This window comes from Chiloscyllium punctatum, chromosome 3, assembly GCF_047496795.1.
Source record: "Chiloscyllium punctatum isolate Juve2018m chromosome 3, sChiPun1.3, whole genome shotgun sequence".
NCBI classification, from domain to species: domain Eukaryota; kingdom Metazoa; phylum Chordata; class Chondrichthyes; order Orectolobiformes; family Hemiscylliidae; genus Chiloscyllium; species Chiloscyllium punctatum.
In genome coordinates this window covers 130,793,397-130,808,764 of record NC_092741.1, presented here as the reverse complement: position 1 = coordinate 130,808,764, position 15,368 = coordinate 130,793,397, and the positions used below count along the sequence as shown (strand labels likewise).

Below are 15,368 nucleotides of genomic sequence, written 5' to 3'. Positions count from 1 at the left end.
GATTCCCGTGCTTCTCATGGAATTTTCTTGTGTAGGTGTGAAGCTGGAAGTGATAACTGGATTCAGTGCAATGATTCCCCAATTAAAATTTGCAAATATCCTGTGACTGGTCTATTTGAAGGACGTTCCTATGTTTTCCGTGTGCGAGCAGTAAACAAGAGTGGTATCAGCAGACCTTCCAGAATTACTGATGCAGTTTCAGCCCTTGACCCTGCTGATTTGGCTAGACTGCAAAGTGAGTATCTTCGTTCACAGTCTGCACCAAGTAATTATGTTGAATCTGTTTATGTTAAATAATTATGTTCTTGGGCCAGAATAGTTAATGCTTATATTTCTAATGAGGAACCAGAACTTCATGTACCAGGCACTGAAAAACAGTTAAAAATAATTGTGAGAAATGACAGGCAATGCCCATAAAACTACACTAGAACCTTATACAAAACAAAGGATAGAGACTTTGGATGTATCCACATTGACGTTATGATAAATCCCATGTTCTTAGCCCAATTTCAATACAGTAGGTCAATGTTCAGGGCTAGTTGTGGAACTTTCATCTTGTTTGAAGGTGCCGTCAATTCTTGTGGTTATCTACTTTAGTGCATATATGGGTGTCACAGAACCAGTGAGTTGAATCTGTGGGATAGAAAGGAGAGGAAAACGTAATCAATTTTAAAAAGTTTTCCTTATATATAGGATAACTTGCTACTCAAGTCATTCCAAGTTGTGTCCATGCATAAAGAGCAGAAATGGGACTAATTCCAGGTATTACTAATATCCTTCCATACTCCTATTTCCTAAACATACATTTCCTTTTTAATCATCACAATTTATCATACATATCAATGGTAGTCCATTCTACATCCTTACAATCACTGTGGGAGCAGATCTTCACTGTTAATCGTTACCAAGACCCTCATTCAGCTTTCTTTCAAATATCATCAGTCACCACCTGCCTCAGCTTATCTGTTGTTGAACTCTCATTTTTCACCTGTAGAGTTGATTATTTCTATGCTGTCCTGGCTGGCCCTCTGTCATGTAAACTTGTAAACTTGGGTTTATCCAATACAGCACTGCCTGTATCCTAACATGTACCAAGTACTGTTCACCTTTCCCAATGAGCTGACCTACACTGACTCGAGAACTCAGAATGCCTCAATTTTAAAGTTCTCATTGTTTTTAAATGTTGCTATGACCTCTATCTCCATAGCCTCCTCAGGGCCCAACATATCTTCACAGATATCTCTACTCCTCCATTCTGGTCTGTTGCACATTCCCAATTTTCATCATTCCACTATTGACGCCCATACCCTCAGCTGCCTGAATCCTAAGGTCTGCAATTTCCTTCCTAATCCTTACCACCTCCTCCTCTCTTCCTTTAAGATTCACCTTATGACATATCTCTTTTTAACCAAGTATTTATTTACATGTTCTAATATCTCCTACGTGGCTCGATTTCAAATTTTATTTGATAGGCTCTTGTGAAATGTCGAGATCTTCCAGATACAATACAAATGCTTACTGTTCTTGGCCACCAATTTCATTTTAGAGTTAAAGGCTACGTTTAGGTTTGGTCTCTGGCCTCAATGTAACCTGAGCTGGGCTGGTTCTCATTCAAGATGCAGGGAAGGGTTCCAATGTTAGGCCTGTCAGATAGGGGGAACCTACCAATCCCAAGGAGCAAAACTCAATACAAAGGTAGAATTGATGCAGATGCTGGAAAGCTGTATTAAAAACACAAAGTACTGCAAAAACTGCTAAACAGGTCTGGCAGCATCTTTGGAGAGTGAAACAGAGGTAAACTTTCAGGTCACTGACCTTTCCTCAAAAATGAAACTTTGTAATATTGCAATGGGACTTTTGCTACAACACTACAAAGCGGAGGCAGCTGCATTAAAATGTGTTTCTTTCAATTAGGCTGAAGATTTTCCATGTTTCTTCCTTATTATGTGTGGAACCAGAGTGGGGTGTTGGCTGTGAGAGGAATATCTGGGGTAGGTAGCTCCTGCTAGGTTCCCTCCTTTCAACAGGGCTAGCAGCAGGTTTCCGACTAAGATCTCATCGCTGCTTCTGGCAGGATTCAGAGGGAAATTGACCCCTTTCCTTTTGGTGCAGCTTCCTCTGTCACTCAAATGTTATGGGACAATCAAGTGCTGAACACATCACATGAGGTGCATCAGGAGAAAAGCGAACAGTAGAAGAGAGAGGAAAGAAAACCACTTAGGTTGGGACTGGAAATGATGCCTTCTTGCCAGCTACACTACCTTTTATAGGGCAGTATAACACGGGGAAGTGCATGCCTGTGCCTCACTATTGGCGTGACATGATAAATGGGGACTCCAAGCAGTTTAATTGGTGCCATGAAATGAATATTGTGTATTGAAGGGCCCTGCTTCATGCTCCAGGGTGGAAAATACATGTTATCAGTATGTTCGCTTGATCAAGGCATCAAAAATATGTTGATCGCTTTCTAAGAAGAGAAAACCAACAAGTGATCAGCCTTGTTTAAATATTTCATTTATTTTTTTCATTTGATTCCATGGTTTTCTTAGTGTTTTCTTACTGAAATCAATATAATGGTATTTTTATTTCTTTCCTCAGCTATTTATTTTGATGCAAGTCGACAAATTGTTGTAAGCCAAGATGAGCTGGAAGGTAGATTCAATTCTATTCATTTTTGGCTCTTTTTAACTGGAAATAATTTGTATTTAATAATGTTTAACTGGAAATAATAAAAGTTATATTTCATTATTGACAAGTGTGTATATATCAAATTCAACAGAGTAATGGAAGGTAATCATTTCATTTCAAATTGACCAATGTTTCAGTGAAAGTAGCACGGAGGGGAACTGACTAGAAGCTCCTTGGAGTAGATTTTGAATCTATCCATGATTACTTCCATTGAAGTGAACAGAAATAAAAGTTTGGTGAGATGTAAAACTCACTATCACTTGCACCAAGCTAAAATCTTCCTGAACAATTGTTTGCACATTTATGACATTGTATAGCATTTTAAGCTAATGATATCTGGTACTATAGGTAGGCAGTATTGCAGCATTCTTCAGAAAATACATCCAAGCTTCAATAAAGCCCAGGATATATTCCACATCTCTAATGTATTACCAGTAAAAATTAAGACAAGGCTGAAGGTAAATCATGTTGGTGTCAGATTCTGATTAACTTGAAAATTGTCAGATTGATAAATTATTTTATAAATTTGTGTCTGTCTGTGTAGGCACTTAAGCAAAACCGTTGTTAGTAAAAGCAGTAAATGTTTAATTGGCCAGCTTTATAAGCTTGATGCACTCTGCTTAATTTTGATGTTGTTTCCCATTTTGCCAAAGTAACAGACAGCATAAGCTTTCTCCCTGTCTTCTCGGCATTTCCTTACCTATACATTTCCATTATATGACTTGAGAGTATCAGTAGGCCAATCAGCCTCTTTGACCATGCTCTACATGCCTGATCTGATTGTTGGCTCAACTCCATTTTCTCCCTACTCTTGATACCTTGACTCTTTCTTGTTAGTTGAAAATCTATCTACCATTGTCTTAAACAAAAAATCAATGACCTCCATCAGCATCTGGGAAAGAGAGTTCTAAAGAAACTTAGCTCCCTAAGAGAAATTCCTCCATCTCTCCATCTTAAATGGGTGAGTCCTTATTTTTAAACTGTGTTCCCTCGTTCTAGTTTTCACACAAGAGAAAACATTCTGCAGCATTCACCCTGCAAAGTCCCCTCAAGATCTTATTTGCTTCAATAAGGTTATCTCTTATTTTTTTAAACTTGAATGGATAAGTCCATACAGTCCAACCTTTCCTCGTAAGATAACCAGTTTCACTCCCCCGCACCAACCCAGGTATCAGTTGTGTGAACTCTCTCTGAACTGCCACTGACACATTTAGATTCTTTCTTAAATAAAGAGACAAAAATTATAGACAATATTCCAAATGAGGTCCCATCAATACCTTACACAACTGTAATAAAGCATCCCTATTTTTATATTCCATTCCCACTAACAATAAAAAAACATAATGATTTGCCTTTACAGCATTCCTACTTGCATACCAACCTTTTTGTGGTTCACGATACAGGTGTCTCTTTATCTCAGCCCTGAAATCTCTATTTTAATCATAGGCTGCTTGTCTGTTATTTTTCTGACAGTGGGATAAGTTTATATTTTCCCACATTACCAGCAATTCTTATTACCAGCAATGTGTCCACTCACTTCATCTATCTGTATCCCATTGCAGACCTGTTATGCCCTCTTCACAACTTACCTTCCTGCCTATATTGGTGTAATCAACTAAGTTAGCAATCTTAACTTTGGTCCATTCATCCAAGTCAACAAAATAAATTGTAAATATTTGAGGTCACAGGGCAATGATTCCTATGACGCATCACTCATTATTTCTTGTCAAGCCGAAAGTGACTCATTCTTACATCTCTGTTTCCTGCTAGTTAACCAATCCTTTATGCATGCTGAAATGTTACCTGAAGCCATAATCTATTATATTGTGTAATGAAATTTGATGAGGCGACTTGTTGAATGTCTTCTGAAGTTCTAAATATAGCATATCCACCTATTCTCCATTAGTCACATTGTTAACTACTTCCTCAAAGATTTTCAATAAATTAGAAAAACATGATTTTCCTTTCACAAAACCATATTGATTCTGACTCTGCTTGATTGCATTCAGATTTTCTAAGCCCTGCACCCTTAATAATAGAATTCCGCATTTTCTCTATTACCTTTTACGAGTTGTTTCATTAGATCCTGTCCTATTTTCTAAGGCTGTCATCCATTTTAGACAGTTAACTATCTTTCATGTTATTACCACACCATATCCTGTGCAACTGGTGGAGTGAGCTATTTAAAGTCCCAAACAGCTGCTTCTCATATGATTTTCCAAAGATATCTTTGATCCTGAGAAAAGTGCTCCTGAAGAGTTATGCGTTGAGGCACTCATTTCTTTCTTATGATTTGGAGATGCCGGTGTTGGACTCAAGTGTACAAAGTTAAAAATCACACAACACCAGGTAATAACCCAACAGGTTTAATTGGAAGCACTAGCTTTCGGAGCACCGCTCCTTCACCTGATGAAGGAGCAGTGCTATGAAAGCTAGTGCTTCCAGTTAAACCTGTTGGACTATAACCTGGTGTTGTGTGATTTTTAACTTCTTTCTTAGGCTAACTCATTCTAATTCTTACCCTAATTTTTGTATCAAGCATTTAGCCTTGATTTTGGTATAACAAAAGCCTTTCTAATAGTGAAATATAAACAGCAACAAGTCAAAGTAGGCAAGATTGATGAAGTTGAAGGTAAAGTGAACAGTGAAAAAGAAAGCTAGTAATACACCAGTTAGGAAAGCAATGATTTACATAACTAATCACGTTAGGCAATGCTTCAGGACAACTTAATGGTGCTAAGCTTATACACTGCAATCTATGCTTGTGAAATGGTTATCCAGAAGCAGATTTTTGTGATTGAACTATGATATCTGGAAGTTTGTTGTGAAGTATTCTTCTTAGTATTAATGTACTAATTTCTGCCTTTCTTGCTTTTCCCACTTATTCTTTCTTTCATATGTGCAATATCTGTTTAGGATGTTAGATCTTTACATAAACTTCACCCTTTTTAGAGGTGGTCTGACCTAGATCTGCATTCTGATGTAAAGTCTAAGCATCAAAAGCTGTATCATATTACAAAAAGCATTCATTTCCTTAGCATCTTTTCACCAATGTTTCTGTTGTGTTCTCTAATAAAGCTCTACATGTGTGCAACTAGTAAATGCACAAATTTTAGTTCCTAATTTCCTCTTTATATTATGGCACAGACTTGTAGGCATAATGATTGCAAAACTGTAAGTGTTCCCAGTTATTACTGCTCTGGAGCCCAGGCCAATCTCTGGAGGATTCACTTGCACAGATAAATGTGAAAACTCACATGTTGCTGTCAGTGAATCTGCCCTCCTTCACAGGGCGTGTTATTGCAGTAATTGCAAAAGTAAATCAGTTAGAAGTAACCTGATTCCCTTTTATGCTGTAACATCACGATTGAGAAATGCTTAAAAAAAACTGCATCTTATTAATGAGGTGTTACTAGATTTTCAAATTGTAAAAAATCATAATTTCTACTGAATAATCTCCCTCGGTCTGCAAAACTAATATTATATTTGAATAACAATCACTTTTTTCCTTCAGATAACGTACATATTTTAAGGCAAATTCTTTTAAATATTTCAGCTTTTCATGTACAGGGTACAGGTTCAAGACTTTGTTTTGCTGTCCATAAAATTAATGAAGAACTGATTATTAAGTACATATTTTAAGGCAAATTCTTTTAAATATTTCAGCTTTTCATGTACAGGGTACAGGTTCAAGACTTTGTTTTGCTGTCCATAAAATTAATGAAGAACAGCCATGCACTTTATTTCCTGGTTTGTTATTTGTGAGAATTATTCAATGTGTATTCAGATCAGTGACATCACTGTTGGTGGACACCTGGAGATTCCCTTGACTTGAAGCCAAATTCAAATGAAGGCCAGGAAAAGTGGAATCCATAATCATAGGAGTTACTGAGGAGAGCTTTCTTCCTTGTCAGTGGTAAATGGATCACTTTGCCACTCTCCATAAGATCTGAGTCATTCTATAATTTATGGCATTGAATCATTTTGATGCTGACACACAGCTGATGTTTTGCATTCCTTATGCCTGTGAAAAATCAGACATGTTAAGAACATTAATTGATAATCCTCATACAATTTACACAGATGTAGAATGATCCAGTCAGATTTGGGTGTCTGATTATTAAGTCATTGCTAAAGCTCCTTCTCAAAGCCATTTCTGTGGAAAGCACTAGTTCGTCAAGTGGTGTGTTTTTGTCCTTGCGTCAACAAAAGCCTGATCCTGCCCTCAAAATAACTTTCCAGGTATTTAAATCCAGCACTAGACATGAAATAGAAATCAAACATTGAGAGTCTGGTAGATATTTTTCTTTGTAGTTGAATTGCACAAGTCTACTTACTTCCAGACCAGTAGAGCTCAGCTCAGTGACAGCCAGAGATTAAGTCTGGAACCTGCATGATATGTATGGTTTAGTGCTATTTTTCAGCCAGTACTGTAATCTATATTTCACCCAATAGCAATAAGTGATTTGACTCTTATCTGTATCCCATAGGTGATATAAAACCCCCAGGTATACCTACAAATGTCCATGTAGCTGAAACCAGCAGGAATTACATTGTACTCAGCTGGGATCCACCTGAGCCACGTGGCCGAGAACCACTGACGTATTACATTGAAAAGGTATAAAATGTCCTTTTTGTCTCAGTCAGCTGTTTTTGTGTAATAATTCATTTTCCAAATAAATTTTTATAATATTTCTCTTGCCATAATAAATTAGAACATTTACATTTGATCAAAATAACTTCTGAATTGTTGATCTATAACTTAATGTAGACTAATAGTCACATTTTCTCATCATGAGCTTTGTAGATAATGTTGCCAGTGAGATGAGGATGGATGGAGAAGACTTGTGAAGAGCATTAAGGCTAACATGGATGAATTGTATCAAATGACCTGATTCTGTGTTGCATGCCCCATGGAATTTGCATAAGGTTGAGGAGAGGCAGTACAGTCTCTGCAAAGAGATAGCAACACAAAGAGGCCACAGTCCAAAAGAATTAAATTAAGGAAAATAATCAATTAAGCTATATAGATTCTTTGGGTGCAGGATGGGATTAAAAATCCCAATAATCCAAAAGCATAATACTACAGATGCTTGAAATCTGATATAAAAACAGAAATGCAGGAAATAATGAACAGATTTGCTGGTATCTACTGAGAAAGAAATAGAGTTAGCAATCTGATGATAGGTGATTTACCTTAAACGCTAATTCAGTTCATTCTCTATGTATGCTTCAGGAACAAATATCCAGTATTGTTTCCCATTGTCAAAGGGTGTCTAAAATATGGTTTGGTGATATTCAGATAACTTCAGCAATTACCTGAGAATGAACCAGATTCCTGCAATCTTGCATGTAACCTCACAATGAAATTTTAACCATTTATCCATACCAGTACAAAACTGTTCATTTCCACCTTCATAGCACCACCTGAATCCACTGTTGTCTCAGCTCATCTTCTGCTGAAACACTGATTCATGCCTTTATTGTCTCTAGACATGAGTATTCTAATATACTCTTGGTCATTGGACTCTTATAATTGGTCTCCTATATTAAAGCCCTCCGTAAACTGAATCTTATCCAAACCTCCTCCCGTCTATACCCCAATCCCACCAATTCCTTTCACCCATTAACCCTCGTATTTGCAGACTTACATTGATTTCCGGTTAGCCCCAACTTGAAATCTTCTCTCTAGCTTTCAAATCTCTCCATTGCCTCAACCTTCCCTATCTCTCTAATCTCCTCCAACACCACATTCCTCTGAGATATTATAAATCTTGGCACTTAAGCATCCCTATTTTTAATTGCTGCACCATTGGTGGCCTTATCCTCCGCTGCCAAGAGCCTATGATCTGGAATTTTCTCTCTCCACTTTTCTTCCTCCTTATTCCTTCTCTACTTCCTTTAAACACTCATTAAAACCTACTTCTTCCACAAAGCACTTGGCCATTTGCTATCATATCTTCTTACGTGGCATGGTATCACATTTTGTTAGATGCGGTGCTCCTGTGCAGCCCTCCCAGATGTTTCAGGACATTAACAGTAATATATCAATACAAGTTGTTGTTGTAGTCAGGTACCTTTTACATGAGCAGTCTAATCAGGCCCTGAGAAGGAAATATACCGGCCATGCCTCTCTCTGGTCTTTACATCCAGAAAGCGGTGCAATGTTATTTTTTATTTCTCTAATTTATTCTAATGAAGAGCTGGGGAAATCAAGAAGAGAAGAAGTAGGGGGAAGCCATTTGAGGGACCTCTGCCAGCCAATAAAATTGTGGCCTAGTGTTCCACTTTCCTTTCAACCCCCTAACCTTTGACCCCTTGTAGATCAAAAATCTGTCTAATTCAGCACTGAATATATTCAATGATCCAGCCTCCATTGCTCTCTTTGGTAGAGATTTCCAAAGATTACTGACCTTCTCAAAGATGAGATTTATCTCCATCTTAATTGGGGGACACCCTTTCTTTTTTTTAAAACTACATCCCTCGTCCTCAATTCGCCCATGAAGGAAAACCTCATTTCAGCAGTGATTCTGTAAAACAGGCTTAGAATGTTATATTTCAATAAGATTACCTCTCATTCTTCTAAACTCAAATAATATAGAATCGATCCACTCTACCTTCCCTCACAAGTCAACCCCTTTAATTTCAGGAATCTAATGAGTGAACCTGCTCTGAACCGTCCCCAAAATGCAACTGTCGGAAAATCAATTTCAGGCATCTTGTCAGGAATGTGTCCCATTTTAGGGCTGCAAATGATTAACCAAACAGTTTCTATAATAATGATATTCCTTCTCTTTCAGACCATGGCTGGCAGTGCATCTTGGCAAAGGGTCAACCAGGAGATTGCAGCAAGATCCCCACGTTTTGCTATATTTGACTTGGCTGAAGGAAAATCCTACGAATTCCGTGTTTTTGCTGTGAACAAGTTTGGTATGAGCCAGCCATCAGCATCGACTGGACCAGTTACAGTTCAGGAACGCATTGGTAATATTTTTAGTCACAATGTTGTCCAAATTTCAATGTGGAATTAACAGCATGCATGTTTTGCGTTTCTTGAAGAACATGTGGAATGTGATCACCACATTCTGCTTGACCAATGAAAATATTAATTGCAAACAGACAACACAGTAGTTTAATGGTGAAGTTATATCAGAGAGCAAAGTTCAGTGCAGGAAAATCACTTGAAACATTTTCCAATCCAATTCTATTATAACATTTAGAGTTATTCACCTTCCTCAAATATATCTTCCTCCAATATAGGATCAATCCACTCTACCTTCCCTCATAAGTCAACCCCTTAATTCAATAATTCATTTTTGTATGTAGGTAGCATTACCTTTCAACCTTATCCATAGCCATGGACGTTCCAGAATGAATCTCAACACAATGATTAGTATTGAAATAAAGACTGGCTGATGTATTTCTCTTTACTCATTTAGGGCTGTTCAAACTCTTGCACCAACTACGATCAGCTAACTTGGTACAGGTCTTTGGACTAAATCAAATACCAAGCTGGCCTTTCCTCTGCAACAGTTTGGGTGTCGACCATTGGTGGCATCAAGTGGAATTCTGTTCTTTATTATAGTTTTAAGAGCAATAAATAATTCTGTTTTGGTTTTAGTTAACTGCTTCACATCCCGTATTTTCCAGAGTCATGGATTTCTTGAGCTACTGCAACATTTCTAAATTCTGGGATATTGATTTGGCAGTGGTGAAGAGGTGGCAGTATATATCCAACTCAGGATGACCCAGGTTTTCCCTACAATGTTCCTTTAGCCTTAGGTAACAAGGTTGTGAAGGGAAGGAAGTCCCTATCAAAATTGCTACATTGTATTCTGTAGAGTATTCTCACTGCAGTATGTCAGTGGTGCAGAGAATGAGCATTGGCAAGGTACCCAATTAAGCAATCTGAGCTGTCTTGAATGTTTCTGCAGACCTCCAGTTGAGAGGAGAGTATTCTAGTGCTCTGACATGGATCTTGTTGATACAAGAATAAATTTGTGGGGCCTACTCATTAGACTACCCAGCCTCCTTACACACTTTAGGAACCATTGTGTTAATTGGGGTAGCCTAATTAAGCTTTTGGTCAATGGTGACCCAATGATGTCTATCATGGATAACTTGGTGGTGAAACCATTGGTTGAAAATAACTCATTTTTGAGATGGTCAGCATCTGCCTTTAAGTCACGTAAATGTTACTTGTCACAACGCTGACCAAACTGGGATGTTGTCCAATTTCTGTACGGACTACTTCTTTACAGGGAAGGGATGAAATCTTACTGAGCAATGCTGGTGAATATTGCTTCCAGTCCACTGTTGACATGATCATTAATATTATAATAGTGACTTACGTTTTTAACATCTTATTACCTTTTGCAGAAATTCCAGCTTCGCCCTCTGGTGTTCGATGCGCAAGAAACACAAAGCATTCGATTGTTGTGCATTGGACACCTTCAAAAAGTGCCAAAGACCTGATTGGCTATTATATTGATTCCTGCCTGGTGAGAACCAATGACTGGCAGCCCTGCAATCACAAGCCTGTGAAATACACAAGGTCATTGTTGCAAACTTGTCTTCAAGTTGTCTGCATTAAAAATAACATTTTAGTTTAAAGTAGAAGTCCACAAAATCAGCATCCCTTAATTTGTATGTATGTATGTATGTATGCATGTATGTATATTATATGTATATTTATATATATGTATATACATATATTAAATAATATTGTAGACTGGTTGAACAGCTCAGTGGGTACATGCTGGATCCCTGCTTACGCAGGAACTTCTGCCTGTCCTTTATAAGTCCAGGAAGAACTGAAGTTGGAGACCTCTTTACTGAGCATTCCTGTGTTCCTGATTCAAACTTGCCATAATGTTAGAGACCCCACAGTGAGATCTATGAGAGCAATAGACTTCCAAAAGGCTGCAAGTGAACCCTATCCGTGGATTCAAGCAGCTTGGGTCCATGAGATAATTTATTTCTGTAGATTCTGAAAGGACTACTTCATAGATTTTGCCTTCCTACTTGTTCTGTAACCCTGGCAGAGTGGCATCAACAGATCGGTTCTGAGGAAGGGTCACTTGAACTGAAAGATTAACTCTGATTTCTCTCTTCAGTTGCTGCCAGGCCTGCTGAACATTCCCAGCAATTTCTGTTTTTGTACCAGTAGAGCCAATCTTGGTGCAAATACAACTTATTGTGTTTCTGGATTTCTGGGCCTTGTACATTAATTTTGCTTGGAATGGATTTATTTTTTGCATTAACTCTACTACTAATAGTTATAAGTTCAGTAAATGTAAACATGTAGGAAAAATTACTTAGTAACAAAGTAAAGAAAAGGTGAGATTTAATACCATTCAAGTGTTTTGCACATTTAGATTTTTCCCAGGTGAAAACAAAATATACCATTTCCAAAATTAAGTACAGACTGGCAATTTGTGGGAACATGTGAATATATAAACCTAACTGAAGAATTATTTCAGCAATTCTCCCTGTGTTTTTCTCCATTTAGATTTGTTGTTCATGGTCTAAAGAATGGACATAAGTACATCTTCCGTGTGAAGGCAGTTAATGCTTTGGGAACAAGTGAGATGTCTCAAGAATCAGATCCTATTACTGTCCAAGCAGCTCTGAGTGAGTACATATTCCTGATTTTCAAACAGTAAATACATAATAATAAAAGAAATACAAAGCATTGGGTTTAAAATTGTTACCAATGCAACTAAAGGTTGGAATTTAATATTTTTGAATGCCTTGCCTGGAGAATTCAAAGGCACTTTTCAGAAAGGAATTGGTAAATATTAGGAGAAAATTGTGGAAGGATATGGGGAAAGAGGGGCGCTAACTTGAAAGTGTCAACACAGACTGAATGGTCCCCTTCTGTCCTGCAGTATTCCATGATTAAGTGTTTGGAATAAAGTATGACTGATGGCTTTTCAGATTTTAAAAATGTGTGGTGGCACCATTATCTATCACAACTTCTGTTTGTACAGATGCCTAATAAATATATATATATTAAAGTATTTGTAAAAATTACAATAACTTAGAAGAACAGTTTTCTTTTTGCAAAGACACAGATACAAGAGAACATGACTGAAATGAAACAGCAACTAAGCAATGTTAGTTTATGCATTGGTTATGTATGTCAGATATTAATAGCCCTGTATGTAGTTCAAGATTTATCTCATTCCTCACAGAGAAATATGAAAAAAAAAAAGCAAAATAAACCAGGTAAAAGCAACATTTCCATAATTCTCCTGAGAAAGTGTAACAACACACAGAAAATTACTTTACAATTTCTCAATAAGTTATTTGAATGTTCACAGTCTATATTGATTTTGGGATAATTGGGCAGCATTTTTCCCTCCCTGGTGTGTTGTGAGAAATGGCTAAAAAGGTGGAAAACAATAGGAAAATGAAATAATTGGACTCTCAGTGTAAAGAAACATTGTCCTAATTGTTCCCTCAGGTCTTAAATGGCGACCTCAGAGTCTCACTACTGAGCTGCAATATTTTATTTCCACGTATTTGCAGCTCATTAAAGATCCAACTCACCTTATTTATATGTTCCTTTCAAATGTTCGCTGAGAAACTGGATAGCTTGGAAATTGAAGCAGCTACCTGGTGCTGCAGCTCACCAATTGCTTATCACAGCCATCATCTAACTATGTCCTACAACCATGTCCTTGCATGGTCCATGACCACCATCCTCCTTGACACATTATTCATTCTAATTGGCATTGCCAACCACTAGATTCACCATACCTGCCCATGGTTTAACTCTCACACCACTTCAGCCCTTCAACACTTTTCTTTGGAATTCAGGGACACCCACAGGTTGTTCAAATTTCTCCAGCATCTGCAGTCCTCACTTTCTCCTTTCCACTGTGCATTGGCCTGGGTGTAGATGCTCGAGCTCATGTGGAGGCTGCTTCCTGGGTTTTAGAGTCTGAAATTGTGTGCAGTGGGATACTAAAAATATGGAGGGTACTAGTTGTGGCCAGGCATGATTTATAGAGAAAGATGCACACGAACCTGGTTGCATAGTTGATGAAGTGCAGCAGATTGCATGAGAAAAAAAATCACTGAGCTAGGCCTGGCAGGATACCTTGAATTTCCCTTGACAAGCCACTTCAAGTGAAAATGAGAAAATTCTATCTTGTGTTCCTGTAAGTTAAGGCATGGAACTAGGATGGGAATCACAGCTGGCTTTTTAATAAGTTGTTTCCATGTTGAGGGAAGCAGTAAAATGATGTAGCAAGTCATGTAACATAATGGAGAGAGGTAAAAATACTGCTCAAAAATGTTAGTGTAGGAGCTTGAATTAGCTTTATTGTTTTTATTTTCTTTATATAATTCTGGAAAATTTATCCTGTATTTTTGCAATTGAATATTCTGGCAAAATTTACCAAGTCTTGATATAGAAATTAGAAACTAATACCTTATTTTAATTTTTTAGAAATGTTAACTTATCCTTTATGACATATTGAATGTTCTTCACTCATGATTCAGTGCAATAATCTTGTCAGCTTTTGTGAATTATAGTTGAAGAGAACTGAAGGTATGGATGGAGCAGTGCAGAATTCATCTTAGCTATTAAAGGCTGAAATCTTGGATATGCCATTCAACTGTCAGCTACATTAATGGAGCTGTGAACTGTAAAGGATTAACACCTTCAGTGAATTATATACATACATACAAATCAGGAGCAGGAGTAAGCCATTTGGCTGGCCCTTAAACCTGTTCCACTATCAACAATACCATGTCTCATCTGATTAATTCACATTCCCAATACCTCTGATAACCTTTCATCCCCATGTATAGAGTCATAGAAATGTACATCATCAAAGCAGACCCTTCCGTTCAACTCATCTGTGCCAACCACATATCCTAAATAAATCTAGTCCCAGTTGCCAGCATTTGGCCCATATCCCTCTAAACCCTTCCTATTCACATACCCATCCAGATGCCTTTGCAAATGTTGTATTTGTACCAGCCTCCACCGCTTTCTCTGGAAGTTCATTCCATACATTCACCACCCTCTGCATGAAACACTTGCCCCTTGGGTCCCTTTTAAACCTTTCCCCTCTCAACTTAAACCTATGCCCTCTAATTTTGGATTGCCCACCCCAGGGAACAACCTTGTCTATTTAACCCTATCCATGCCCCTCATGATTTTATAAATCTCTATGAGATCATCCTTCAGCCTCCAATACTCAAAAGAAAATAGTCCCAGTCTATTCAGCCTCTCCCTATAGCCCAAACTCTCCAATCCCTGGAAATCTTTTCTCAACCCTTTCATGTTTCACAACATCCTTCCTATAGAAGAGAGACCAGAATTGCATGCAGTATTCAAAAGTGGCCTAGCCAATGTCCTGTACAGCCACACATGACCTCCCAACTCCTATACTCGATGCACTGACCAATAAAGGGAAGCATACCAAATGCCTTCTTCACTATCTTGTCGACTTTGGACTCCACTTTCAAGGAAATATGAACCTGCACTCCAAGAACTCTTTATTCAGCAACACTTCCTGGGACCATCCCATAAAGTGTATAAGTCCTGGTATGATTTGCCTTTCCAAAATGCAGCACCTCACATTTATCTAAATTAAACTCCACGTGTCACTCCTCGACCCATTGGCCCATCTGGTCAAGATCCCTTGTACACTGAGGTAGAC

At 37.9% G+C, this 15,368-nt stretch overlaps 1 protein-coding gene across 3 annotated transcripts in view; it reads left to right on the top strand.

Annotated features, from left to right (window-relative positions):
* myom2b (myomesin 2b) overlaps window positions 1-15,368 on the top strand; it is a 121,229-nt gene that overhangs the window by 63,055 nt on the left and 42,806 nt on the right. For all 3 annotated transcript variants that reach the window (XM_072560725.1, XM_072560732.1, XM_072560714.1), the window contains exons 12-17: window positions 36-235; window positions 2,599-2,652; window positions 7,179-7,306; window positions 9,489-9,672; window positions 11,068-11,242; window positions 12,200-12,321. In XM_072560725.1, the coding sequence (XP_072416826.1) occupies window positions 36-235; window positions 2,599-2,652; window positions 7,179-7,306; window positions 9,489-9,672; window positions 11,068-11,242; window positions 12,200-12,321 (863 nt within the window). The remainder of the gene's footprint in view (window positions 1-35; window positions 236-2,598; window positions 2,653-7,178; window positions 7,307-9,488; window positions 9,673-11,067; window positions 11,243-12,199; window positions 12,322-15,368) is intronic.